This window comes from Eurosta solidaginis, unplaced genomic scaffold (assembly GCF_040869045.1).
Source record: "Eurosta solidaginis isolate ZX-2024a unplaced genomic scaffold, ASM4086904v1 ctg00001053.1, whole genome shotgun sequence".
Classification (NCBI taxonomy): domain Eukaryota; kingdom Metazoa; phylum Arthropoda; class Insecta; order Diptera; family Tephritidae; genus Eurosta; species Eurosta solidaginis.
The window spans coordinates 372,977-399,910 of NW_027136913.1; the positions used below are offsets into that span (position 1 = coordinate 372,977).

Sequence of the window (26,934 nt, forward strand, 5' to 3'; positions counted from 1 at the left end):
TCTATATATCAAAATGATATGGCGAAAAGAGAAATTATTTAGCCATGTCTGTCCATTCGTAAACACGATAACATGAATAAATTTTGAGGTATCTTAATGAAATTTGGTATGCAAGTTCCTGGGCACTCATCTCAGATTCCTATTTAAAATGAACGAAATCGGACTATAACCACGCCCACTTTTTCGATATCGAAAATTTCGAAAAAAAATGGGCGTGGCTCCGCCCTTTTTCATTTAATTCGCCCAGAATACTTTTAATGCCATAAATCGAACAAAAATTTACCAATCCTTATGAAATTTGGTAAGGGTATATATTTTATGACGTTAGCAGTTTTCTGTGAAAATGGGCGAAATCGGTTGAAGCTACGCCCAGTTTTTATACACAGTCGTCCGTCTGTCCTTCCGCTCGGCCGTTAACACGATAACTTGAGCAAAAATCGACATATCTTTACTAAACTTAGTTCACGTACTTATTGAACTCACTTTATCTTGGTATAAAAAATGGCCGAAATCCGACTATGACCACGCCCACTTTTTCGATATGGAAAATTACGAAAAATGAAAAAAATTTGTAAAATTGGTTTGACACCTACCGTATTAAGTAGAAGAAAATGACAAAAGTTCTGTAGGGCGAAATCAAACGCCCTTGGAATTTGGCAGGAATACCGTTCCTGGTATTACAAATATAGAGTCACCCCTGGTCCACCTTTATGGCGATATCCTGAAATGGCGTCCACCTATAGAACTTTGGCCCACTCCCTTTTAAAATACTCTTTAATACATTCCATTTGAAACTCATGTTATAAAACACATTCCAGGGTTACCCTAGGTTAATTTTGCTGAATGGTGATTTTCCCTTATTTTGTCTCCAAAACTCTCAGCTGAGTATGTAATGTTCGGTTACATCCGAACTTAGCCTTCCTTACTTGTTATTCTTAAATTTTTGATCTTTAATTTTTTGATCCTTTAGTTTTAGTCTTTAGTATTTAATACCTAGTATTTAAATCAATGAAGATGCTCTTAAAAAATGAAATGTTTAGTAAAACTTGTAAATCATTCAAACCTCGTAAATTTATACGAGAAATTGCTTTACTTTGTGGTCTGCGTGACAATGAGACATTTACGAGTTTAAATGCATTGCCCTATACTTTTTATTCACTGTACCAAATAAGGATTCGCATTTAGGAGAAAATAAACTACTAACTAATTTAAAAATGCACCACTTAATATATTTAGTTTATTGTATCCAGTACGTTGGTCTTGCCAATAATTTATTCTGTACAATGTGCAATAATAGAAATCATAATTTTATTAAATAACTACATGCGAAGATATTTTAAATTTTCTACAAAAGCATAAACTTCTACATTCCAAAAGTTCGAATTCACTACAAAAATTTCGAACAACAAAGCAGGACGTTATGGTGCATGCAATGCTTCAATTAATTTTCCATTCAACTACAATGAAACAAAAAAAATACATATGGACATATCTTTGTGTATGTGTAAGTGCAAGCGAAACAAAATCTCCAACATTCAAAAAGTTGATACCAAAAAAAAAAAAAAGTTAAGAAGTGCATGTGAGTCTGTCGTAAGAGAGTCTAATAAATGAGAATAAGAAGTAGCTTTAAGCACCCATACCAAAGCGTAAATCCTTGCGCCGATAGCCACTACCCATGCCAGAATGCGATGACGATGCTCTTACACGCAGGATACGTGGTTGTGCCAGACGCTTGTAGCGCTGCAACAATTTCTGCACGTACCCTTGCGACAACTTTGAATCAAGCTCTTCAACTAAATGCAATGAAACTGCATTCGGTCGTTGGTTGTTGTTGTTGTATTTGTTATTTGTAGACAAGCGCAAAGCATTATGTAACAAATTAGTAGTAGAAGTGGAAGTTGTGGAAATTTTTGTGGTTTTGTTTAATAGCTGCAAGCTTTCATTGTGATCATCCACTGCGGCTATTAGCGTCCAAAATATTAGACGGTTCAATAAGTTCATGCGAGCGTTAAGTATGAATTTATGAGCAGACATCATTTTTTTGTTTGTTAATTTTTTTCCATATATGCAAGATATTTTTTTAAAGGGGATTAAGAAAAGAGAAAGAGATTATATGCAGGAATATGAAATATAATGAGTAAATATATTGAAAGTTTTGGGATTTTGATTGATGGAGTATATATTTACAGACATTAAAGATATTCTTATTTTTTGCTTTTCATAATTTTCACAGCAAGCGTATTTGTATTTCTTTTTTTTTTTTTTGTACTCACATTTGACACGTAGCCAAGTGTAGGCGCTTTTTTCGCCTGCCTCATTGCTGGCGAGACATTGAAACATTGCTGCATCCTTCAGTGTGAGCCTTTTGATAATTAGGGAATTGTCATCCTGCATGGAATATCTGAAAAGGGAAACAACTTGTAATGATTGCAATGAAATTTTAATAATCAGTCTCTTAGCTTAAATCTATAGACGTTCTAATCTTCTCTAATCTTTGGTCACTACTATTTAACCTTTTATTTTTAAAATGTAATCTTTGATCATTAATCGTTAACCTTAAGTTTATATTTTAAAACATTGTAATGAATTTACTGCAATTTCGCTTATTTCAAATCTTCTACTAAGGTTCGAATCACTAAATTGTTGAATAAAATAACTACAATATTAAATAACGGAAAAATGGCCTTTACTAAAGTACTTCACAATAAAAAACTCTATTATTGCCCGACAGATTGCGTGCTCAATCAAAACTGATTCCAGCGCCTCTACATTTGCTGCCTTTTATACTATCTGATTTCCTCGTTCGCATCTTCTAGGCGCTTCCATTTCGAGAATTTGCTAGCTGGCCATCAGCTATCAAATTTCTCAGCTGTAACTACAATTGCACGATTTTATAGCTTCTCTCATTGCATACTTTCGGGAGTATCTCAGATATATGCATGTGGTTGTGCGTTGCTCTCAGCTGCGTTTACCTACATATGTGTAGACATAATGAATGATTCGTTTATGTAGATACATAATGATTGATTTATGGATGTGCATACAAGGTGCTGCTTAGCATCGGCTTAGAGATGGCAGCACCACTCAGTGTTGCTAATATTAGTAACAATATATAATGTTTAATCTTGAAATATTTCATATGAAATCTTTTATCCTTCATCTTTAAAACTTAGTATTCAAAATTAAAGCCTTATTCTTAATCTTCAACAATTGGAAGTTTAAAGATTAATAACTAGAGATTAAGGAGTCATTAATCTTTAAACTTCCAACTTCCAACTTTGATATTAAATATTTAAAATTATATATTCCCTTTTGCCTTCACTATTTGAAGCTAACACATTACTCTTAAATTAATACTTTTTACTAATCTTTATATACTCTCAAAATTTTAATATAAAATATTTCATTTTTGATCTTTGGTCTTCAGTTTCCTTTCTCAACATTTATGTTTTACATCTTATCTTCAATCCTCAATCTTTGTTATTTAATCTTCAATATTTTTCCTTTATACTTTAGTCTCTTAAATTAGTTTTCAATTTTAATCTTTATTTTTAATCATTTGACTTATTTTTAATCGTGTATTTTTAAATCCTCAATCCTATTCTTTAATCTACAAATGTGTAATCTAGAATCTTTAATTTTCAAACCTTAAACTCTATTATTCAATTTTAATACTTAATTTTTAACCTTTAACCTATATCTTTTCACTAATATGACAATCCCAAACCCAAATCCTCTAACAGCAAATGACCACCTCTGGTCTTAAATCCCAAACTTTATCGTTGATTTTAAAGCCATTTCCTTTCATCTCCTTTTTTAACCATTCACTTTGCATTTTAAACTTTAATCTTTCACCTTAAAACACAAGTCATGATTTTTAAAACTAGTTTGTTTTAATTTAAATTTTGTATTCTTAAAATTTAAATTTTTTATCTTTAGTGCTTAATTTATGTTAAAAATTTTAACTTTAATAATGAGTGTCTAGTCCTTAAAATTCAATATCTAATCTTAAGCTTGTAATCCCATCAAATTTTGAATACATTCGTTCAACTCTTAGGCAATATTTATAGTTCCATAGTAAAATTTTAATTTTGGGTTTTTGTTTTTAATGTTCCATTTTTAATTTTTGTTCCTCATTTTTCAATAATAAATGTATTAACGCTTTTTCTTTAGCCCCAATATAATTGAATTTTATATCCAATACCTCGTTTCCAATCTACAGTTTTGCATTATTTCATCTTTAAAACCTAATCTTCACATTGCCATTTTAATCTTTATACTTAAAACAAATTAAGCTTTAATTTGTAATCTTTACTTGTTCTTCTCTAATTTACAATCTTTAGCCCTAACATCAAATCTTTTTTTTTAAATGTAATATTTAATCTTTAAATTCAAGTTTGAATTTTAGAAATCTTCTTTGTTATCCTTAAGTTTTAATACTGAGTTCAATCTGCAAAATTTAATCAACTTTAAAAAGTTATTTAAATCTAAATTACCTATTAGGGTTGATTTTCTAAGAACCATTCTAAGCAATTTTGTTTAACGCAATATGAGGCTAAAACACTTCGACGCCGATATCTTTCATTATTACATAGTTTTGGCATCACACCGTGTTTCGTGTTTTTGATGCACTACAAATCGGCCCGTTCTAGTGTTAATGCATTCACACACATTTCTACTCCCCATTTCTCATACCCATACTTACTTCTCGTCATGTGTATCTATTGGTTTTGCATTCTTGTACCATTTCACCACTGGCATTGGATCACCCACAACATCACAGGGTAACGTAACCATTGCACCAAATTCTCCAAACGTGTCCGTGCGCATTTGTGTGAAAAATGTAGGCGCCTCTAACACCTCCACTTTGGCGCTAACACTGACAGTGTCATAACCGCCGCTACGTAACCGCACCTGACACGAATACTCGCCTGAGTGTGTTAAATTGGCTGACAGTAATGATAGTGAACGATTCCATGGATCGTTAAGTGTATGCGGTACACCAGAATTTTCAATGGGTATGCCATCCTTAAGCCACAGCGTTTCCAGCTCATGCAATGGACGCGTATTAGCAATACACTCCAAAACCGCCACCTGTTCGCCACGTCTCACTTTCATATCTTGTGGATGTACAACGATTTCTGGTGCTACTTAATCATATGGATCACCACTCACATTCAATTGGATAAATGCACTATTTTCCTCTTTGCCCATTTGTGTATTAATAGCACGCGCACGATACGCTTTGCGATCATCTTCATCAGCGCTGAGTATAATCAATTGATTCGATTTCGTTACAGCATACTTAATGTCATAGTTCAGCGGACCATCAACTGTTTGCCACATCACTGATGGCGGTGGTTGTGACTCGATTGGTGGCAAATCGAAAACGGCTGGATGACCTGATGTCACTGTGAGATGGCCCAGCGTAGTGTTTTCAAAGACACCCATATCTGAAAGAAGGGAAAAAAATGTATAAAAAAATGTATGATTTGAGTGCGTCTGCCAGCTGAAAAAAATTTAGTTATTTGTAGGCGTCAAAACAATGTCGTTGCCATTAAGAAAATTCTCACATAGCAGCAATTGTTCGCTTGGAAAACGGATGTTGTCTGATTGAATAAGACAACAACAAGTAAAAGTAAATAAAAACAGAAAAAAGCCAGAGTAGCTCACTTTATCACAGCCAAGAACTTCTTAGGTGTATGGAAGGGCTACATATTTAGAGAAAGTAATCTTAAAAGGAAACAAGTAATTAAGGCATGCTTAAAAAGGTTCTTTGTGCGCCAGTTTGTTTATTCTTTGGGATGGTTGTTAATTTTGTTTCACCGGTTTGAAGTTCCTCTCAAATTGAAGCAGGAAGTCACACAAGTGGAGAGATTTAATTAATTCCACTGTCGTTTATGCGTTGTTTTTTTTTTAAATTTTGCTCTTCAACCTCGAATAATACGCTAATGATATAACGCATAAAATTTGGCAGCGAGTGGGGACGGTTAAGTAATGTCTTCATAACAGATAGAACTTTGTCCCCGGAGGACTCGTTTTAGCCTACCAAAATGTATATGTTGTATCTTTAACTATGGTATTACCGTTTAAAATGGGGAAATTGAACAAAATCATAAATACAAAATTTAAAGGTTTGAGGGCCACCCTAATGTTTATAAGCAGAGAGTGCGTAAACTTGGAAAGAGCAATATTTTTCTACGTCGTTCCTAACAGATTCGGATTTATTATAAAATTCTCAAAAGAAAACTCCAAAAATGCATGGAATTATAGCAGCGGTGCACAAACTCAACATATTTTGTAGTAGTATGTGTGTACAATGAGTATGGAGAGCAAAATTTGAGCACATAATTTACGCCACTGCTTGCTCCGCTGCACGGCATACAGATGAACGCCAAATAAATTTCCGTCGGTTACCAAATTTGAAACTGTGGCTTTGCTGGTAATAGTACTAGCATCGTAGTAGTTGAATAACGAGCAACGAGCGAAGTCATATGCACGCAGTTTTGATAATACTCAATAAATAATTGGTAAACATTGAGTTAACAGCGTTTGTGTTAGCAACCATTTAATCTGTTAATGGCTGTGTTTTTTTACATCTACATACACATGCACTTAAGCCTTGTATGGATTGCCAAGAGCACAGCTTTATCTACACTTATGAAATTGTTGCCAGAAAACGAGTACTGCTACATTTCAGTTTGCATTATACTTAGCTGTAACTGAAATGTGTCTCTCCATTTTATCTCTGCACTGTTTTCCAATTATATGAACAAAAAGTGTGTGTGTCCACGATTCATCGCTACCGATTCAGCTATAGGTTATACACGACGGCCTACAGAGGTGCGTGTCTCCGCTATAACGCACAACTTGTTTTATGGCGTGTTATTTAACCACTACCGCGAGTCTTCAATAACTGCCGCTAGATAGGTCTCCTAAACATTATCTAAGTGATGATAAGCGTTTTTTACCCACAAATGTATATATATTTAAAAAAAAAAAAATATCGCGAGTTAATATCGAGCTCAAGGCCTAACAATAATTATTTTATCATTATTATTGTTATAATATATTTTTTCTTAATTGAAAACATTTTAAATTAGAATAGAAGAAATAAAACTATTCTGTAACAGATGTCGCAGTGCTGTGAATATCAATTGGCAAGAACCAGAATTGAAGTAGGAATAATGAAGACAAACAAAAAACCGCTGTGATGGCGAATGGTTATAGCAGCGGCGCCTAAACGTTGCCGATGAAGGAATTTAGCAGTTCCGAAATGGATCTATACAACGAGCTTTGGCAGTTGTCTAAATTTTTTTTTTTTCTTCTATTCTAATTTAAAATGTTTTCAATTAAGAAAAAATATATTATAACAATAATAATGATAAAATAATTATTGTTAGGCGTTGAGCTCGATATTAACTCGCGATATTACAAATCAGTAGGCCGATATAACAACAAAAATTGTAAAAAAAAAAATAGCTAATAGCTCAATTCGGTTACTTTGCGTGTTGGTTAAATATATAAGGAAATTAATCAAACAAAAGAACACCTTTTTTGTTTTTTGCTTTTAGCACTTTTAACATATTCAGTGCATTCGTCGTACTCGTAAATTCATCTGGGACGCAAGAAAATCTTGCTAAAATAATTCAAAATTTATTCTCAAAAAGCTATCCTTATATATTTGTTTGCACGAAGTTAGAGATGTTATGACTACGTTTTTTACTTCAGTCTGGCCAGCCCCCTTTGGCAGAGTGCCGCAGCTAGTAGTGACGAGCAAGATTGAGGCAGAGGTAGAAAGATTTAAAAGAAGTTGTAATCTTTATATTCCTGCTACATTTATTTAAATTCTAAATAGTTTCCCAAGCTGCATATACGGTTTGTAAATTTCCTATAGTGCAAATCTTTTTTTAAATATTATTTGCTATCAAAACAATTACTTGAACTGTCTGTAATTTGTCACTCAAACTTTTTTATATAAGCTTTCCTGTTTTTCGTCCTTCTTTGTTTAAATAATAGAATTTTGTGAACCTGGGTATGCATGTACATTAGAGTGTCTCACAAAAAAAAAAAAAAAAATCGCATGTTCATGATATACCTCCAGGTACCGATTATTTGGTGGAAAAGGCGAAGCTTGGTCCAAGAAAGCCTCGATAAACTGAAGTTTAAAGGTCTCTAGCGGAGTTTTCAAAGCCCATTTCTTTTTATCTCGTAAGTTTCGAATTGAAGACGGTATTAAAATAAAAGATCAGTGACGTTTCCTTAAAAAGCTGATGGTGAAACTAATTGAATAGTAAGTTTTTCCTTGAATGTTACTAGTGCCCGAAAATATCCAGTCCAATTCTAAACGAAAACTCCGTGCGAGTTTTTTCCCTTCTCCCATTCCTCGTATTCTAAATAAAAATTTCTTGTGACCTTTTCCGCTTCTCCCTTTCCTCCTATTCTGAAAAATGTTGCAAAAAGTGGAAACCGGTTATGGGAGAAAAGTAGGTATTATGAACATGAGGGAGAGGGAGATTTCTCTGCCATTTCATAGGAGTTCTTTCACTTGTTAAATTAAAGGGATTGCATCAAAATAGTTAAATAGTTAAAGAAAATTGGTTCTTTTAAGAAATGACACTTTTTTGTAAAAATTTGTGCTAAAATATGTACATTCTACCACAATATTCTTCATTTTAAGTCGAAAAGTATATCATAAGGAGCGGAAGAGCTCTTGGTATATTTGATGCAGCCATCCAGAAATTGAGCAAGGATTTTTTAAGAAAGCTTAAATAGATTTTGGCATATGGCGAAAGACGAATTTAACTCGACTTGGCCGCCAGGAATTTGATATGCTGAATGGAAGCAGGCAACTCCGGCGGATTTGTGTTATTTATTCCGCCGTCTTGTTGTTGTTGTTTTTGTTGTATTAACAGTGCTTCGCCCCATTCAATAGGCACGACCACTCACAAATTGTCATCAAAGTCCTCTAACGGGAGTCAAATGAAAGTGACTCTTTCAACAGAGGCGGACCATAGGGAGATATGTGTTAGAGGCGTAAGTTCCACATTACAATTGAAAAGGTGGTTGATGTTATGTGGGGACACATCACATGCAGTGAATACCACATTAAATGCAATGGTGTGCAATGTTTATATTTTATTTCTTAATTTCAAACAAATTTGCAACAATAATAAAACTTTTCAATTTTTTAAACAAAATGAGAAATGCGCAATGAAATTTCAATTGACAAAACAGCTGACTTCGAAAATTCGAAATTCCTATTCCCCAATTATTGTTCACCCTAGAAGAAAAGAATTGGAGGAATTTTTCCGCGGGAATAAAAAAATCTGCGAGAACAAAATTCCGAGAGAATATTTACAATTGGGCTGATCGTCTCTTATGAGAAAAAATTAAAAAAACTCCTCATTTTTTAAACTAAAGTTACGATCATCAATAGATACTTCAAAAGCGACAAAAACGCCTTTGAAAATATTTATTATGAAAAAGTTTACGCTTTTACCAATAGGGTCTAGTAGAAATATTGCTTAAGAATTATTAATGGCAGTCGGCTAAAAATTTAAAAACTTAGGGGGAAAGTATTTTCTATTTGGAAACACCCTAATGTGCATATATGCATATGTATTGGTATTCTCATGAATGCTTTTTTACTTACATGCAACTTCGATGTCAATTTTTTCACTGAATATCGAACCAGCATCGTTTTTTGCTATACATTGATAGCTGCCAGCATCCTCACGACGTGTTTTTTGTAAACGATAATATTGACTCGAAGAGAAATCACCAATTGGTATGCCATCCTTTAACCAACGAGATGTGGGTTGTGGATATCCTGTAAATAAAGAAAAAACCACGAAAATCTATTCTTAGTAAAGTGTACACATAAGAGAATGTATTGGTTGAACAGTATTTTAATTAAGTATAAGAGAGGCCACGCGTATTTTATTGACAAGGAGTATAAAGAAAAGTGAAGAAGAGATCGTAAACTGAAAACAGAATGAATGCTATCCAACGCCATAAAGTGGACACAGCAGGTAGTTAATAGGCATTGTGGTTAACGAGATCAGCAAGATTTCCAAAAAGTTGCAAAAAAAAAGAGCTTAACTGGTTCAATTGGTTGAGAAATAGGTAATAGTAATCAGACTAAAATCTTAGAACTAGTTCGACGGATTGATTGAACTAGAAGTGATCTAGTCATTACATTGAACTAATAACACAATTTGAGGAATAGCGGGGGGGGGGGGGGGGCGAATAAGAGGAAGGGTTAAATAATAGAACGTGTTTAATATTCTAATATTCTTGTACGTCAATACGCTTTTTCACTGATACGATGACGATAGTAAACGATTACTCAATACGACATTAAGCTTTTCTTACGATAACGACTCCGACCATGACTATAAAGAACCTACAATCACAACTACGACTACGAAATAGTTACGATCTTTTAGGATTTTACGGTAATACTCTACTTTACATATGCTCAAAAATTCTTATCTTCCCATACGAAAAAACGTTCCTATAAAAATCGATTTGGCAAGAACAATTGAGCAGCTGTAGGCAAGCGGTACAGCTAAGTATTCCCAGAACTGTCCTCGTATTTGAAGCGACCACGCGGAGAGGTCACCTTCCACCTGACAAAATTTATAGCCGGGTACGGTCTGATCCGTAAATAAAGAATGGGGAAATTTAATTATCCGAATTGCTTGTACTGTGGTTATGTAGACGATGTACGCCACACCTTCTTCCAATGCGAAAACTTCGCCCAACAACGAATGAAAGTAGAAAAGACCGGTGTCATCAATAAAATGAGTGCTGAAGAGGAAGCTGGAATAAGGTCAGCAGGTGAGGAATATTCTTTTCAGAAAACGAGAGGAAGCTGGGATAAGATCAGCAGGTGACAGTCGTGGTTTTTGATAGGGTTTTTCAGTTTTGTTTTTGTTGTTAAATAAACTTCAGGAATTCAGGTAACATTACGGAGTCATTCAGTCTATGTGAGTTCGTCACGGACTGGCCTAGAATATTTATGGTCCCTGAAAATAGTTATTAAGAACAAGTAAGGAAGGCTAAGTTCGGGTGTAACCGATCATTTCATACTCAGTTGAGAGCTGTGGAGACAAAGTAAGGGAGAATCACCATATTGTAAAAAGAACCTAGGGTAACCCTGGAATGTGTTTGTATGAGATGTGTATCAAATGGAAGGTATTAAAGATTATTTTAAGAGGAAGTGGGCCATAGTTCTATAGATGGACGCCATTTAGGGATATCCCCATAAAGGTGGACCAGGGGTGACTCTATAATGTGTTCGTACGATATGGGTATCAAATGAAAGGTGTTAATGATAATTTTAAAAGGGAGTGGGCCTAAGTTCTATAGGTGGACGCCTTTTCGAGATATCGCCATAAAGGGTGGGCCAGGGGTTACTCTAGAATTTATTTTGTACGATATGGGTATCAAATGAAAGGTATTAATGAGTATTTTAAAAGGGCGTGGGCCTAAGTTCTATAGATGGACGTCTTTTCGAGATATCGCCATAAAGATGGACCAGGGGTGACTCTAGAATTTGTTTGTACGATATGGGTTTCAAATGAAAGGTGTTAATGAGTATTTTAAAAGGGAGTGGGCTTTAGTTCTATAGGTGGACGCCTTTTCGGAACATCGTTATAAAAGTGGACCAGGGTTGACTCCAGAATGCGTTTGTACAATATGGGTATCAAACGAAAGGTGTTAATAAGTGTTTTAAAAGGGAGTGGGCCTTAGTTCTATGGGTGGACGCCTTTTCGTGATATCGCCATAAACGTGGGCCAGGGGTGACTCTAGAATGCGTTTGTACAATATGGGTATCAAATGAAAGGTGTTAATGAGTATTTTAAAAGGTAGTGGGCCTTAGTTCTATAGGTGGACGCCTTTTCAAGATATCGCCATAAAGGTGGACGAGGGGTGACTCTAGAATTTGTTTGTACGATATGGGTATCAAATGAAAGGTGTTAATGAGTATTTTAAAACGGAGTGGGCCTTAATTCTATAGGTGAACGCCTTTTCAAGATATCGCCATAAAGGTGGACCAGGGGTGACTCTAGAATTTGTTTGTACGATATGGGTATCAAATGAAAAGTGTTAATGAGTATTTTAAAAGGTAGTGGGCCTTAGTTCTATAGGTGGACGCCTTTTCAAGATATCGCCATAAAGGTGGACGAGGGGTGACTCTAGAATTTGTTTGTACGATATGTGTATCAAATGAAAGGTGTTAATGAGTATTTTAAAAACGAGTGGCCCTTATGTGTTATGTATATGTGAAGGCGTTTTCGAGATATCGACCAAAATGTGGACCAGAGTGATCCAGAACACCATATGTCGGGTACCGCTAATTTATTTATATATGTAATACCACGTAGAGTATTCCTTCCAAGATTCCAAGGGCTTTTGATTTCGCCCTGCAAAACTTTTTCATTTTCTTCTACTTAATATGGTAGGTGTCACAACCATTTTACCAAGTTTTTTTCTAAAGTTATATTTTGCGTCAATAGACCAATACAATTACCATGTTTCATCCCTTTTTTCGTATTTGGTATATAATTATGGCATTTTTTTTATTTTTTGTAATTTTCGATATCGAAAAAGTGGGCGTGGTCATAGTCGGATTTCGGCCATTTTTTACACCAATACAAAGCGAGATCAGGTAAGTACGTGGACTAAGTTTAGTAAAGATATATCGATGTTTGCTCAAGTTATCGTGTTAACGGCCGAGCGGAAGGACAGACGGTCGACTGTGTATAAAAACTGGGCGTGGCTTCAACCGATTTCGCCCTTTTTCACAGAAAACAGTTATCGTTCTAGAATCTAATCCTATACCAAATTTCACAAGGATTGGTAAATTTTTGTTCGACTTATGGCATTAAAAGTATCTTAGACAAATTAAATGAAAAAAGGTGGAGCCACGCCCATTTTTGATATTTTCTTTTATTTTTGTATTTTGTTGCAACATATCATTACTGGGGTTGAATGTTGACATAATTTACTTATATACTGTAAAGATATTAACTTTTCTTTTAAAATTTGAATTAAAAAAAAATTGTTTAAAAAGTGGGCGTGGTCGTTCTCCGATTTTGCTAATTTTTATTAACCATATATACAGTAATAGGAGTAACGTCCCTGCCAAATTTCATCATGATATCTTCAACTACTGCCAAATTACAGCCTGCAAAACTTCTAAATTACCTTCTTTTAAAAGTGGGCGGTGCCATGCCCATTGTCCAAAATTTTACTAGTTTTCTATTCTGCGTCATAAGTTCAACTCAGCTATCAAGTTTCATCGCTTAATCCGTATTTGGTAATGAATTATCGCACTCTTTCGGTTTTTCGAAATTTTCGTTATTGAAAAAGTGGGCGTGGTTATTGTCCGATATCGTTCATTTTAATAGCGATCTGAGATGAGTGCCCAGGAACCTACATACCAAATTTCATCAAGATACCTCAAAATTTACTCAAGTTATCGTGTTAACGGACAGACGGACGGACGGACATGGCTAAATCGAATTTTTTTTCGATACTGATGATTTTGATATATGGAAGTCTATATCTATCTCGATTCCTTTATACCTGTACAACCAACCGTTATCCAATCAAAGTTAATATACTCTGTGAGCTCTGCTCAACGGAGTATAAAAATATTATCTGTTCTAAGTGAGGATACATCGTCATTATTACATTTTGATGAGTTTAAGAAAATAATACCGTTTTTGAATATTTATACATACATACAAACATTAAAAACTATATCCAGGATGAATGCCAAGTCGTATGTGAAAGCTCAGCAGAATTTACTTTCGTGCTATGGGAATTTATTTATAAAGCGATTTATTCGTTTATAAGCGGGCTTACATACAAACATATGTATAAGCGTATGGTACACACATACATACATATATAGAATGGGCACCAGTATAAATGTCGATTAATCAATTGAAAACAATAAAATTGAACAAATAAAGGCAAGAGAGTGCAGATATATTTATAATAGAGTAAAAATTGATATGAAAATCAATTGTTGAAAACGGATATTGCTAACTGTCAACATAAACACCTACACCGAATAGTAAGTCACTTGCTTGTATGTTTGTATGTACACAACGGCAATTGTAGTAAGGACAACAGCCACTATTTGTTGGAAATTGGCATCGTTACAGACAACCATTGAGCAAATTGACAATGCAAGCACACACACATATTTACATCTATATATATTTGTAGATATATTTTTTTATTATCTTGATTAAGCCAGTTTAAGCCAGTAATATAAACCCACATGCATGTTTTCCCAAGTTTATTTACGTTAGACGAATTCTCTTTGTTAAAATTTAATAAAATCTCTTTAGCCGAACATATATAAAAAATTATGTTTGCCTTAGCATGTTTGTGTTTTTTACATATGTTCATGTGTGTGTGCGTATAAATAGGAGAATTGCAGGAAAAATTCATTAAAATATTTCTACGAACATATTTTGCATTTTTATTTTTGCTAAGATGCACGTTTTTGTGTTAAAATTTGGTATCTGCGTATTTAAGAGCACAATTGTTAAAGTTTATTATCCTGCTTATACACATATGTTTTATAATACATATGATTCGTTCCATCTTAAATCGACCAAACACAATACCGTTAGTCAAAACATTTCTTTAGTCCTTTGATAAAGAGTGAGAATCACTAGAAGGAGTAGTAAATACTAGATTCAATTTCAGCAAAACATGGGTTTTGCCGTTACAACAATAAAAATATAGCTTTGGTCGAGCCCGGTGCATCTCAATTAGTGAGGATGTTAGAGTCAGTGATTGCATATAAAGTACGCAAAAGACCAAGAATAACAAGAAAACTGTAAGGACGGGACTGTCTTCGGCTGTGCCGAAGACTTCATACCTTTCATGAATGGGTCTGAACAATAATCTTATCCCGCTCGTAATCTCCAAATAATCGGATGTATAAGATAAGAAATATATAGTGAACAGATGTACATACCTAAACGATTTTTAAGATAAATATAAAATAAAAAATTGCAAAAAACCCCTTTATATGAACGATCCGTTGTATGGGATATATATTATATATATCTCCGATCGAAATGATTTTTATAGGAAATCTTCTATAATATATTAGAATAAATATCACCAAGTTTAACGTTTTTATATTGGAAATTAAGAGAGAAATTGCCAAAAATCTTTCTATCTGAACATCGGTTGTATGGGATATGTACTATATATAGCTCCGATCAAAGTGATTTTTTCAGAAAATCTTCTATAATATATTAGAATAAATATCACCAAGTTTAACGTTTTTATTTGAAATTAAGGGAGAAATTGCCAAAAATCTTTCTATCTGAACATCGGTTGTATGGGATATGTACTATATATAGCTCCGATCAAAGTGATTTTTTCAGAAAATCTTCTATAATATATTAGAATAAATATCACCAAGTTTAACGTTTTTATATTGGAAATTAAGGGAGAAATTGCCAAAAATCTTTCTATCTGAACATCGGTTGTATGGGATATGTACTATATATAGCTCCGATCAAAGTGATTTTTTCAGAAAATCTTCTATAATATATTGGAATAAATATCACCAAGTTTAACGTTTTTATATTGGAAATTAAGGGAGAAATTGCCAAAAATCTTTCTATCTGAACATCGGTTGTATGGGATATGTACTATATATAGCTCCGATCAAAGTGATTTTTTCAGAAAATCTTCTATGATATATTAAAATATATATCAATGAGTTTCACGTTTATATTTTCTAAATTGTGGCAGAAATGACCGAAATCGTCTTATCTGAACGATCGGTTGTATGGGAGATATAATTTTTAGTGGTTCGATCCTACCGGATCCGACAAATCTATAATATAACACAAAAATACATCCTTGTGCCAAATTTCATTGAGATATCTCAAAATTTGAGGACCAGTTTGCTTTCAAACCGACAGACGGACGGACAGATAGACGGACGGACAGACGGATATGGCTATATCAACTCAGTTCGTCGCCTTATCAATTCGGTATACTTAATGGTGAGTCTATCTTCTATATTTCTCAACGTTACAAAAATTGGACCAAAGTTAATATACCATTTCATGTTCATGAAAGGTATAAAAATTAAGTAGCGAAAAGTAAAGCGTGAGACAAATAAGAAGGGGAAATAAGGAAGAAAAAAACAGGCGATTAGAAAGAGGCCTTTATTTCCAACAGGACAGGCCCTTCTCTTCACCTTAGTCTATCGTACGGGAGAGCACACGTCAGAAGCACTCAGTTGGAGAGTGTACCAGTTTAGTGGTTTACGCATGGAATGAAGTTGGACGAGAACGATGGTTGGGAAGAGAGAGGACTCTTTCTGGAAATCAATAGAGGTACCTGAACCGTATTACAGGTGGTAATTGCTACAAGTTATGCGGTTAAGGATGCGGTGAACGTAACGCTGACTAGGCAACAACGGTTAAAACCTACTCAAATAATAAAGCGGGTTGACGATCGTCTCGGAGTGCCTGATGTCGACTGCGTTTGCAACGAACTATTTTAAGATTGTGATCTTCAGGGTCTGGAGTCATAATATTGGAGTCAGAATATTGCCACACATATTGCTTAGTGAGCATGGGAGCAACTGGGCCCGATTTAGATGACTGTATAGAACTCGGAGCTCCGCTTGGCGCCTGTGATTGGCTTATGTATTAATGGGATTCGCAACGGCTTAATTGGGCCGATACTGGTTCCAGCAGGGGTTACACCAAGACCAATTTATCAACGATGACTGGAGGTTCGATTGGTGCATGCAATACATCATAACAATGGGGACGCATTTCCTAACAGCTACATGGATGAGAAAGAGAATTAAATTAGGCCATATTTGCGTTATTTGACGCCAATTGGGAGCATCAAGGGATATCAAGTTTTCGTCCACGTATTTCTCAGTCGAGGTCTGCCCTTTTTTGAAAAACAAAGAATCGTTAAAAATATATTTGATCTTGGCATAAGCTGGACTTGACCCCTTTTTGCGTGCAATTCCTCAATTGTCAATATTGAAAAAATTAAAAAAAAAATTAAAAATTGAAAATGTTCGATATAAGGCGACCTGCCCCATATACAAAATATTTTTCTTTGTTTGTTTTCGTGCTTTTATTTTCCAGTATTGAAGTATTTCTATGTATTGCAGTTTATGTTTGTCCAAAAGTCCATATGTATGTATGTATTTATACCAGTTGATTATATATTTACAAATGTTCTCTCTATAATTTAGCAAGGCTATTTGGAAATAGTACATCAAATGCAGAAGCCATGTCGATTTGAATTTGCTTATTTTACTTTATGTTTCACTTAAGAAGAAAATAAGCACTAATATTTGGTTTTAGTAGCAAAGTATATTTTTCTAAAAGGACTTAGTTTTTATTTGATCGCTTTAGCAATTTACAGCATTAAAGTATGTGCAGGCGTATATAGAGAAATGTTTATTAGAAACCTTAAAATATCATTAATTTTCTTGTTTAAACGAATAATGCAACTGAAAAAATAGTGATATTTCCCATACTTTGAACTAAGTAAGTATGTAATTGGGAAGTAAAGTCCGCTCTCCTCGCAAATTAAAGTGAAGTTATACAATAGTCTTATTGTACCCGCCCTGATACATGATGCCAAGCATGGATGCTGACTTTGCCGGCTTTGGGAATAATGGTTCGAGAGAAAATTTTTCCCGAAAGTTTGATGAACAACTAGACTTTGATGTGCCGATATCGTGAGCGAATTGTAAAATAAACCAAAATGAACCCATAGAAATAATAAGAGCATTCAAACATCGACTCATGTTCGGTCCAATTAAGTGAGAGTTTAGTTTAGCCCAGTGGGCTCAAATAAGTGACCTCAGCCAGGAAATCAATCATCAGTATATCACGACGAATAAATCTAATCACTTAAGAACTCAAACTCTCTATTCCTATACACAAAGGTACACAAAGCACTAGGAAAAGCTACATATTCGACGGCCGAAAATCTTGGTTTAAATCTTAAACTTGTTGATCTACATATGACCAAACATTTTTTTGGTTTTAAATGCGGATCTTGCAAAGTTTAAAACGAAACCAGCTCATACTACTGGCTTTCAATTCGAATATTTTGGTTTAAAATTTAGTCTGAAAAAATTTCATTTTCAAACTTTTGGACTAAAACTTAAACCCACTCTATATCATAGCTTAAAATACGGTACGGCTAAAACTTTTTGGTTTTAGTTTTAAACTTTTCATCGAAAATTATATTTTTCGAGTGCCTAGACTAAAATTAAAACCAAGATATCTTATAAATTGCTTACAAATATTTAGTGGTTTTGGAAGTAGTAAAAAAAGATTAAAATCAGCTGTAAACTTTGCTAGGTTTAAAATAATAAACTACAATTTTTGTCCGTGTATTAATGCATACGTCATGGAAGCAGCGATATGTAGCTAACTTTTGAGAATTAATTATCAAGCTGAGAGATTCAATCTGTCTCCGTCAAATACTTATCTTGTTCCTGAAGTATGGTAACAGGCAAGTTTGGCCGTCTTGTTGGCAATTTATCAGTATCGTATTAGTTAGACCCAAATGACTATTTTCGAAAGGAAATTATTTAGTGATGAGTTGAGACTCCGCAAAATTTGTTAAGAGGGTATTTACTTTTAGAGTATATCGTACAGAAGTTTTTATGTAACTTGCGAAAGTTTTATCTTAAAACAATGCTTGAAAAAAAAAGTGTCGCGCTAAATTCAGCTGGGTTTAAATATGTAAAAATATGCAAAGAAGTTCTGGTATTTACTATGTTATTATGGCGCATAAAGGAAAACTACACATTCATATGTATATCACTTCTGCACCAGCATCTTTATTCGTCGCCCAACACAAAATAGTTCGCTTTGAACTCTGAGAATGTTAAACTGACGTCGTTAGTTTCAGTCCTTGCGGGTTCACTGCACATACGATTTCGAGCTAAAACTAATGCTGACCATTCGCATGTAGAGTTATTGGTTCGCTGGTTTCATATCAGTGCAAATTTGCAGATAAATCTGATTTGTTATTTTTGTATGTGGGTCTTTTGTATTCATTTCATTAAGAACTTGAATTAGTTTTATGCGGCAGTTACCCACCGACGTGTGCCGTACGTACGGGTGTTTGTCGTACGAAGCACGTTTGACCGAACTCTCAAGCCCGTAGGAATCAATGTGTGCGTCTGTGTACATGTACATAACATATTTGTGTGTGTATTGTTTACAACAAAGCACTGTTGCCATTGGCCAGGTTGCATGCATGCTTATGTAAACATCAACGTTTTCCAATTTAATTTTTGATATTGTAAAATGCCGGAATACATATTAAATAAGTATAAATAGATTACATATTTATAATCAGCACTTTTACATAATTATTTCGAATTGTTTTACAATTTTTCAAACTTTAATTAGGTGTTTTTGCATAAAATTGCAAACGGTCAAAAATTAGCGTACAAAAGTTTACTAGGCAATTCTGTCTAGTGAGAGAGCGATCAGCTGACACGTTCTTACGGAAAAAATCAAAATTGTTTTGATTTCTACGTTCCGGGCTACGTATGTACGGGCGTTGCACGTCGGTGAGTTTTCGTTTACATTGCACACTCATAAGATAGGTCGTGTCAGCTGACACGTTTTTGGTACGTACGTTCGTGAGTAACTGCCGCATTAGACTTTGGACGTTGGTCAGATAACCGCAAGCCAAGTTAAATAATAGGATTTCTTTTATTTTATAAATTTACATAGGCAAAGGAGCTGCTAAAACAAATCAAAGTAGGAATTGGATTGTGTATTTTTAGTACGTGGGTAATAAAACATACATATATAAGTAACTGGCTTTGTTTCCTATTTCTTATGCTCTCACTTGTTCCTTCTACTATAAAACGAACTACATTCACTACAATGAGAATTGTATTGATTGAAAATCACACAAACCATGTGTATTCAAATGATAGGGAATAAATTGTCGTTCATAAGTTGCCAGCGAATCGTTATTCCTGGACGATATCTGACTTCAATTCAAGGCCTGAAGTGAGACTCAAACTTCCTTCTTCTCCCAATTTATTGCATGTGTTCCTCTTTCTCAGCCGAAAAATTTGCACATAAGGACAGGTACGATTAGAGGTTTATGGAGCATTGGAAGCTACGTCAGCATTTCTGCCTCTCGATAACTGACTCCAGGTTGGTCACTAAGGAAAATCAAGTCTTCTCTCACAAGCTTCTCCAACTCAATTAAAGTCTCTCACTTCCACTGCTGTTAAGCACGGGCGTCAAAAGGAAAACTTTTTATAACTATTTCGAGCAATGACAAACCTAATCAACTTCAGCCAGGTCGGAGGTTATGCTACATGGAGGCTATAGAAGTGTGATAGACACAAGGGACGGGGCGGGAGAGGAATAGGAATTGGAATAGCAAAAATAAAATGCATAACAATTATATATATTATAAAAATGCTTACAGAAATATGAAGAGGATTATGAATGGGAATTAGAATAGCAAAAATAAAATGCATAGCAATTGGAGTAGGAATAGGAATTATGAGTAAATAGAGAAAGAGAAAAAGGAATAAAACGTGGACAGGAATTGTAAGCGGATAAGGAGAATGGAGAGAAAAAAAACGTCCAAAAAGGGAAAAGGAAAGGCAGATAAAGCAGAAGAAGAAATGGATGGTAAGCGGGGTAAAGAAAAGAAATGGCGGAGAAAAAGGCGTGAAAGAGTGAAGGTGAGGGCTAGAAGTAGTTAATCAAATCGTAGGCGATCGAACGTGATTTTCTAATTTTGTAAATTGGCAGATCGTCAAACACAATTTAAGAATGTACTACGAAATTTTACGACCATTTTGGATCTGTAATTTTGAGTTTAGAAAAGCTAATACTAGAATCGTAAGCATCCTTGGATCACGTTATACACGTGCTTTAATCTACAATAAATCATCAATAGATGATCTACGCATTTACAGATGTTACATCCCTTGGAACTAGATTATTTTTAGTTAAATTTTCACATTTGTCTTTTATTTTGTGCTTCCAATTAGAAATTACACTCTAGAGTTGGAGTTTTTATATGAAAAAAGTCCGCAGCTCTAAAATTTTATCATTAATACCGATTATCCAAGTGTTAAGTTTATATGGGAATTCTAGTTATATAATTAACAATTAGGACTTAAGAACGAAAATGAAGATAATCTTCTTATATGTAAAATAGGTCGTGTTTTCATCGATATCAACTCCAAATCATACTTTCGGGCGCTATATCTATTCTAACCATATAGGGCAGATATGAAGTTGAAGGAATATACGTCAGTGATATAACTGTACAACAATGCATATATTATTGTAATTAGCATTTTGAGAGTTTCGAGAAGTTTATAGTATTTCAAGTCTTTTTATTTAAAAAAAAAGAAAAAATAATAATAAGTACTTGTTTTTTTTAATAGCAAGAAGTATTTCTCAATAATGGTGATGTATTATCAAAAGTATATCTATTTTTGACCACCCTAATGTATATATTACATGTAAGAAGCGTTTCATGTTAGAGTAATAAACATTTTTATTGCAATGCCCAAGAATTTCTTTTATCCGAAACTAAATATTACCAGTTACTTTTAATTAATGAGACACATTAATATAAAATTACGTAAGAATACCCAGCAAAAACTTGCACAAGCGCTTGTAAGCAATAAGGAAAACTTTCATTCCTGAAAGATAAATCTTGCAATAAGGTTAATAAAATATATAAAAGTGCATCATATGCCTTATAGTAATACCTTAATTTAGGCTTATTAACGGTGCGAATAAGCCTTATTCGTAAGGCAAACCGAAATATAAAAAATAAATGTTGCCTAAACTTAAACGATATGTTACAAATAGAAATTTTCGTAGTATTTTTAAGCAAACTGGATATAGTTTTTATTTCAAAAATAGAACGCCGATAAGGATGGTTTGAAGGAACCCATAAAAGATATGAATTCTATATGTCTTGCTGTTGTCTAAACAGCTCTATTTTAGGATTTTTATCTTTTTCACAAAAGGTGGCTACGTTTTTTATGCCGTTGCCGAACAAAATGTGGTAAATATATTTTTGAAGAGAATATTTTCATAGCTGATATACGCGTTCTGGACAGGCCGAACAACTGCCCGTTTAGAGAAACTTTCTTTTAAAACTTTTAAATGTTACTTGTCCCGTAATTTAAACGTAGGAACTGAAAATAAATTTCGATGGCTATTACTAATCTATCCGTGAATAAATTTTTTGATATTGGTAATTATAAAGGCATATATAGGAACTTAAAGTCATATGGTGTCTTATTATAAGTCCAAGGCAAGCTTGATTTTATATGTACAATAACACTTAAAACTAGGTTATAATATGGCATACTATTCCTTAACCTGACTCATAAACCATATATTCCATTTATATTTACTGTACTCGATGTTTTATCTTTTTTCAATGCCTTAAGTTAGCCCGATTCTTATTGGGTTATAAGCCTTATATAAAAGGTACTTGCTATATTATAGTATCTCACAATAATGCCTTATGTAGGCCTTATTTTATTTGGTACAGGCGCGTTATAACAATTCCTTTTGTAAGCCTTACTTTATATGGGCTATAAGCCTTATGCATAACATTATCTTTCAGATAACTCTTAGGCCAGAAAAATAAGGAGTATTATAAGGAATACGTCATACAAGTAATATTGCTTATAGAACTAAAAGCGCTGACAAAGTTGACATATCCATATCCGTATAAAACAGCTGATCCAAATGAATGTTGTTAGACAATGGTGCCGTACCATAACGCCCTAGCCATAACCATACCATACAAACCAATTGGTTTTTCGGTATCTATAAATATTTCATTTGGTGAATTCATTAGCTTTTGGATGTTGTTTTGGATACGCTTTGACTAAGATACTTATTATTTTTGAATTTTCTTCATTCTTGTGACATTGTCACATATAAGATATAGGTGAAGGCACCAATAAGAGATGCAAATTGATATGGATAAGTAAAAATATGGTTACGATAATGGTTTTATGACTATATCAACTTTACCAAGCCCTTAAAGCATGCTACCATAAGCCTTTTGGCCATATGAAATAAATCTTATAAAAGGTTCAAATATTTTGCCGGGTATATAAACAAAAACAAATATACACATGCATACGTAAGAATGTGACCAACTCACGAGAAAAATAGAATGAAATGTAAAATAATGCATAAATTACCTGACAATACAAGACACAAAAAATATCTCACTAAAATAATAGAAGAACATAAGAGGTAAAACCGCAAAATAGCCATGCATAAAACGAAATGAACAACACAACTTAATTGACTTAATAAAAAAATAGATAGAAAGTAAAAGAAATAGAATCTTACTTTAGTTTATGTATGTTTATATATTTTAGAGTAGTTAAACTCTACATGCATCACCCATACATACAAGAAGATGCACAAAGTATTTAACTACACTAATCATTCTAGCCACAAAGTATTCTATAAAAGCAGACATTATTGAAAGACATAGCTGCCGGTCATTTTATGTCTACATAAAATTCTAGAAACCCATTTTTTCGCTACGCACCTCATCGAATGAGCTATTATGCATCCAGGTGAGATTAAATGTATAAGCTTCGCCTGTGAGAGGCTGTTAAATATTCGTGTATACTAAAATCTGTATAAAGTATTTGTACAAAATTTTACTATCTTTCTAGTTATCTTTTTATGTATTTTTTTTTATCGCTGTATATTCTACGCTTCTCATTGCCAGCTCATTTTTTCACACCCAACTACTCTACTCATCGCTTTGCACTAACTTCTTTTTCCTATGAATTTGTAATGTATTCAAAGTTTAAGCAAAAATTGCTGTATTTTTAGCAAAACATTTACCGACTTTGTACGTACAAAAAAAAAAAAATTGAATCGGAACAATATGCAATGAAGGTGGTGTGACCATTTGTAGCTATCATGCATTTGTATCTGCACTAAGGTGGTTTGAAAACAAATTTTAAACCAGGGATTTTAATGAAAGCGAATCGTTCATATTCTTCATAAACTAAACTTCCTAGAGGAGTTTTATCAAACCATCTTAAGAGGTTGTAAAAATACAAATCAGAAACCGGCACTGTAAATTTTAAACTCGTCCCATTTTAGAAATCTCTCACTTGTTTGCACTTTATTTTCCAATTTCCAACAAACTGTTTTTCTTCTCAAACCGGTTGCATTCTGGAAAAAGGGTACTCTCTCTTTGGAACCGGTTAATTTTTTGAAACCGGTAACTATATGGGAAGCTTTTACTTTTTTAGAACAGTTTTACTTATTTTTTTTTAATGGGAAACCTTCTTGAAAGCTTCCATTTTTTTATGCTTTTTTTTTGAATGGCTAATTTTTTGAAGGTTTAAGTTTTTTTTAAAATCGGTGACCTTGTTGAAAACGTGTCATTGTTGAAGTTACGAAATGACTAATGAAAGGTTATACTTTTTGGATGTGGTTTGTTTTGAAAGCTTTTACTTTTTTGAAAGCTGACCTACTTGTTATCATTAGGCCTATAAAAGCGTAGGGAGCCATAGTATGGTGGACAGCACTGGCTAAGGAATACAACAAAGATGAGGGAGTCTCGCTAACAACGAAAACAACGCAAAACTGTATCTAAGAACGTAACCAAATACAACGGTAAGCCTGTTTATGCGTGAGCAAATAGGTCGTGTCAAACTGATGTTATAAATGTAATTTTCTATAAGCTATAATCAGCTGGACGAAATTTAATAAATATTTCGTCTGTTTTGAGCTTTGTTGGAAGCTTCAATGGAGATGTTCCTTTCGATAAGGGACTAAAAAGGTGACAGAGTATGTAATGAGGGTATTGTATTACAATCGACAGTTGTATGACTAGAACATGTAATAGTTGCAGTCTTCATAAGTCTTCCAAACTCATATAGTATCATCGAAGCACTAGTATTAAAGAGAGATTGGGTTGGTGGCTTTATGCTAGTATGTTCGATAGGTGGTCAAGGAATTCCACACTCAAGTTCTCTGAATTCTCCATGATTCTATTAATCAAAACTTCGATTAACCCAATTATTATTGGTTTGCTTTTTCTCACCAAAAGTTATTACCTAAACTGGGATTTGATTGCCTTTGCATATTTGTAAAAATTCTGATATATATTTATGGTACAATAATCGTTTCAATTACGGGTGAGCACTTAACTAATTAATAAACATAGTTATTCATCATTATCTAAAAAAAAAAAACAATCAATCGACTAAGTTCAATCTTAATCTAAACAAAAAGCGTGTACATCCGAGTAGCTCATTATTCGATAAGTGGAAACCACAATAATTAAGTGGTCTCCATTTCGATTATTCCAAGTTTGAGCAAAACAATTATTCGCATTATTACATTCTTCTTTTCCAGCGAGTATCTAAGCAAAATATGCAAGTTGTATACTACCCGATATCAAAACCAGTCATGTAGTGTACGATTTTCTCATCTCAACTTTTGATTAATCACGCAGTTACTTAAACCCACCATTGAATAATAAACTTACTGATTCGAATAAAGGCACGGCTCTAACTGTAGTTGATTTTCTTGCGAACTCATAATTGTCATATGAATTGGGTAGAAAAAAAAAAAAAATAAAAAAGTGCATGTAAATACTTGGATTGCAATCGTAAAAATTGAGTTTTGGTTTGATTTTATATTTGGCTGTTTTTTTTGCAATCATCCTTTATATAGTTTTTATTGAATTAATCAGTGCTTCTGAGCAAAACGTAGCTATATTCATTTACTTTAAAACTTAGAGATTGGTTTCATTAGAAGATATTTTTCTTTTTGTGTTTTGCAATCACATTTTATGTACAATCAATGACTGTTGGTACAATTAAAAAGATCCAAAAGATTTTAGGTTGTGTTTCCAGTCATTAATTTATGACTAAACAATCAATGATTGTAAGAAAAATTGTTCCAATTAATCAATAATCAAAGTTATATTAAATTTAAATTTTTACAAAGATTAGTTGATTGCAAGATTAGGTACTAGTGACTGCGATAAAATTTGACTGCGCTTTCTTACAGGTTATGTATTAATCTCTATAATTGTTGGTTAAAAAAGATCAGATACGTTTTCTTTACTACAAAAAAACTACATTCACTTAAATTTTGTGTTACCCTAATGTGCAACTGTCTTTATGTATACATTCATGTATAGGAAAAAAGTGTAGGTGTATGAATGTAGCAGAACAATTTGTGTTTGTGGGAATAACGGTTGGCACAAAAACAAGTTCTATATATTTTTCTTAGCTTATTCTCTATTTGGTCGTACATTGTAGTTGCCTAATGAAGACATGAATAATATATAAGATTTGCCAAACTGCTATAATGCGCCGCCATCCTAAACCTCTCACCACCACCTGTCGCTGCTGCTGCTGCTGCTGCAGCTATTTACGCTCCTGTTGTTGCTCTTCAATACCTGACTTATTTTACCCTAGTTGTTGCTGTTGGCAATCTTTATAGTAAATTTCACAACTTTTCTACTTAAGCGGCGTACTTATAAGCTTTCATGCATTCCACTATCCTCTTTTCTTAATTTTGCTTATTTTTTCTCAATTCTTTTCATAGCAGGAAGCTAAAGTTTTGAATGGGTTGCTTAAAAGTCAGTCGCCATTATGAGCTAAGCTGTAGACTTCATTTCTATCGTCGATTTATGCCATCGTTCGCTGCCGCTTCCTACATCCTACTGCTGCTTCTAGCAACAATGACCGCATTATTTCTAAGATAACCTAAAAGGCTTGAATAACTACATATATACTTATATTCCCACAATTCAAGTCAATGCAGCTATTCCTGTTGCAGTTTCGATTAAGGATAAGGCATTTGTTAG

General features: G+C 33.8%; 1 protein-coding gene across 1 annotated transcript in view; it reads right to left on the reverse strand.

Moving 5' to 3' along the window:
* Positions 1–1,906: 1,906 nt before the first annotated feature.
* The window catches only part of LOC137235772 (protein sidekick-like), a 317,565-nt gene continuing 292,537 nt past the window's right edge, over positions 1,907–26,934 (reverse strand). The window contains exons 4-7 of the mRNA XM_067758618.1: positions 9,656–9,832; positions 4,706–5,453; positions 2,274–2,401; positions 1,907–1,961 (exon numbers count right to left, since the gene is read on the reverse strand). Coding sequence (XP_067614719.1) covers positions 5,152–5,453; positions 9,656–9,832 — 479 coding nt within the window. The 3' untranslated portion in view covers positions 1,907–1,961; positions 2,274–2,401; positions 4,706–5,151. The remainder of the gene's footprint in view (positions 1,962–2,273; positions 2,402–4,705; positions 5,454–9,655; positions 9,833–26,934) is intronic.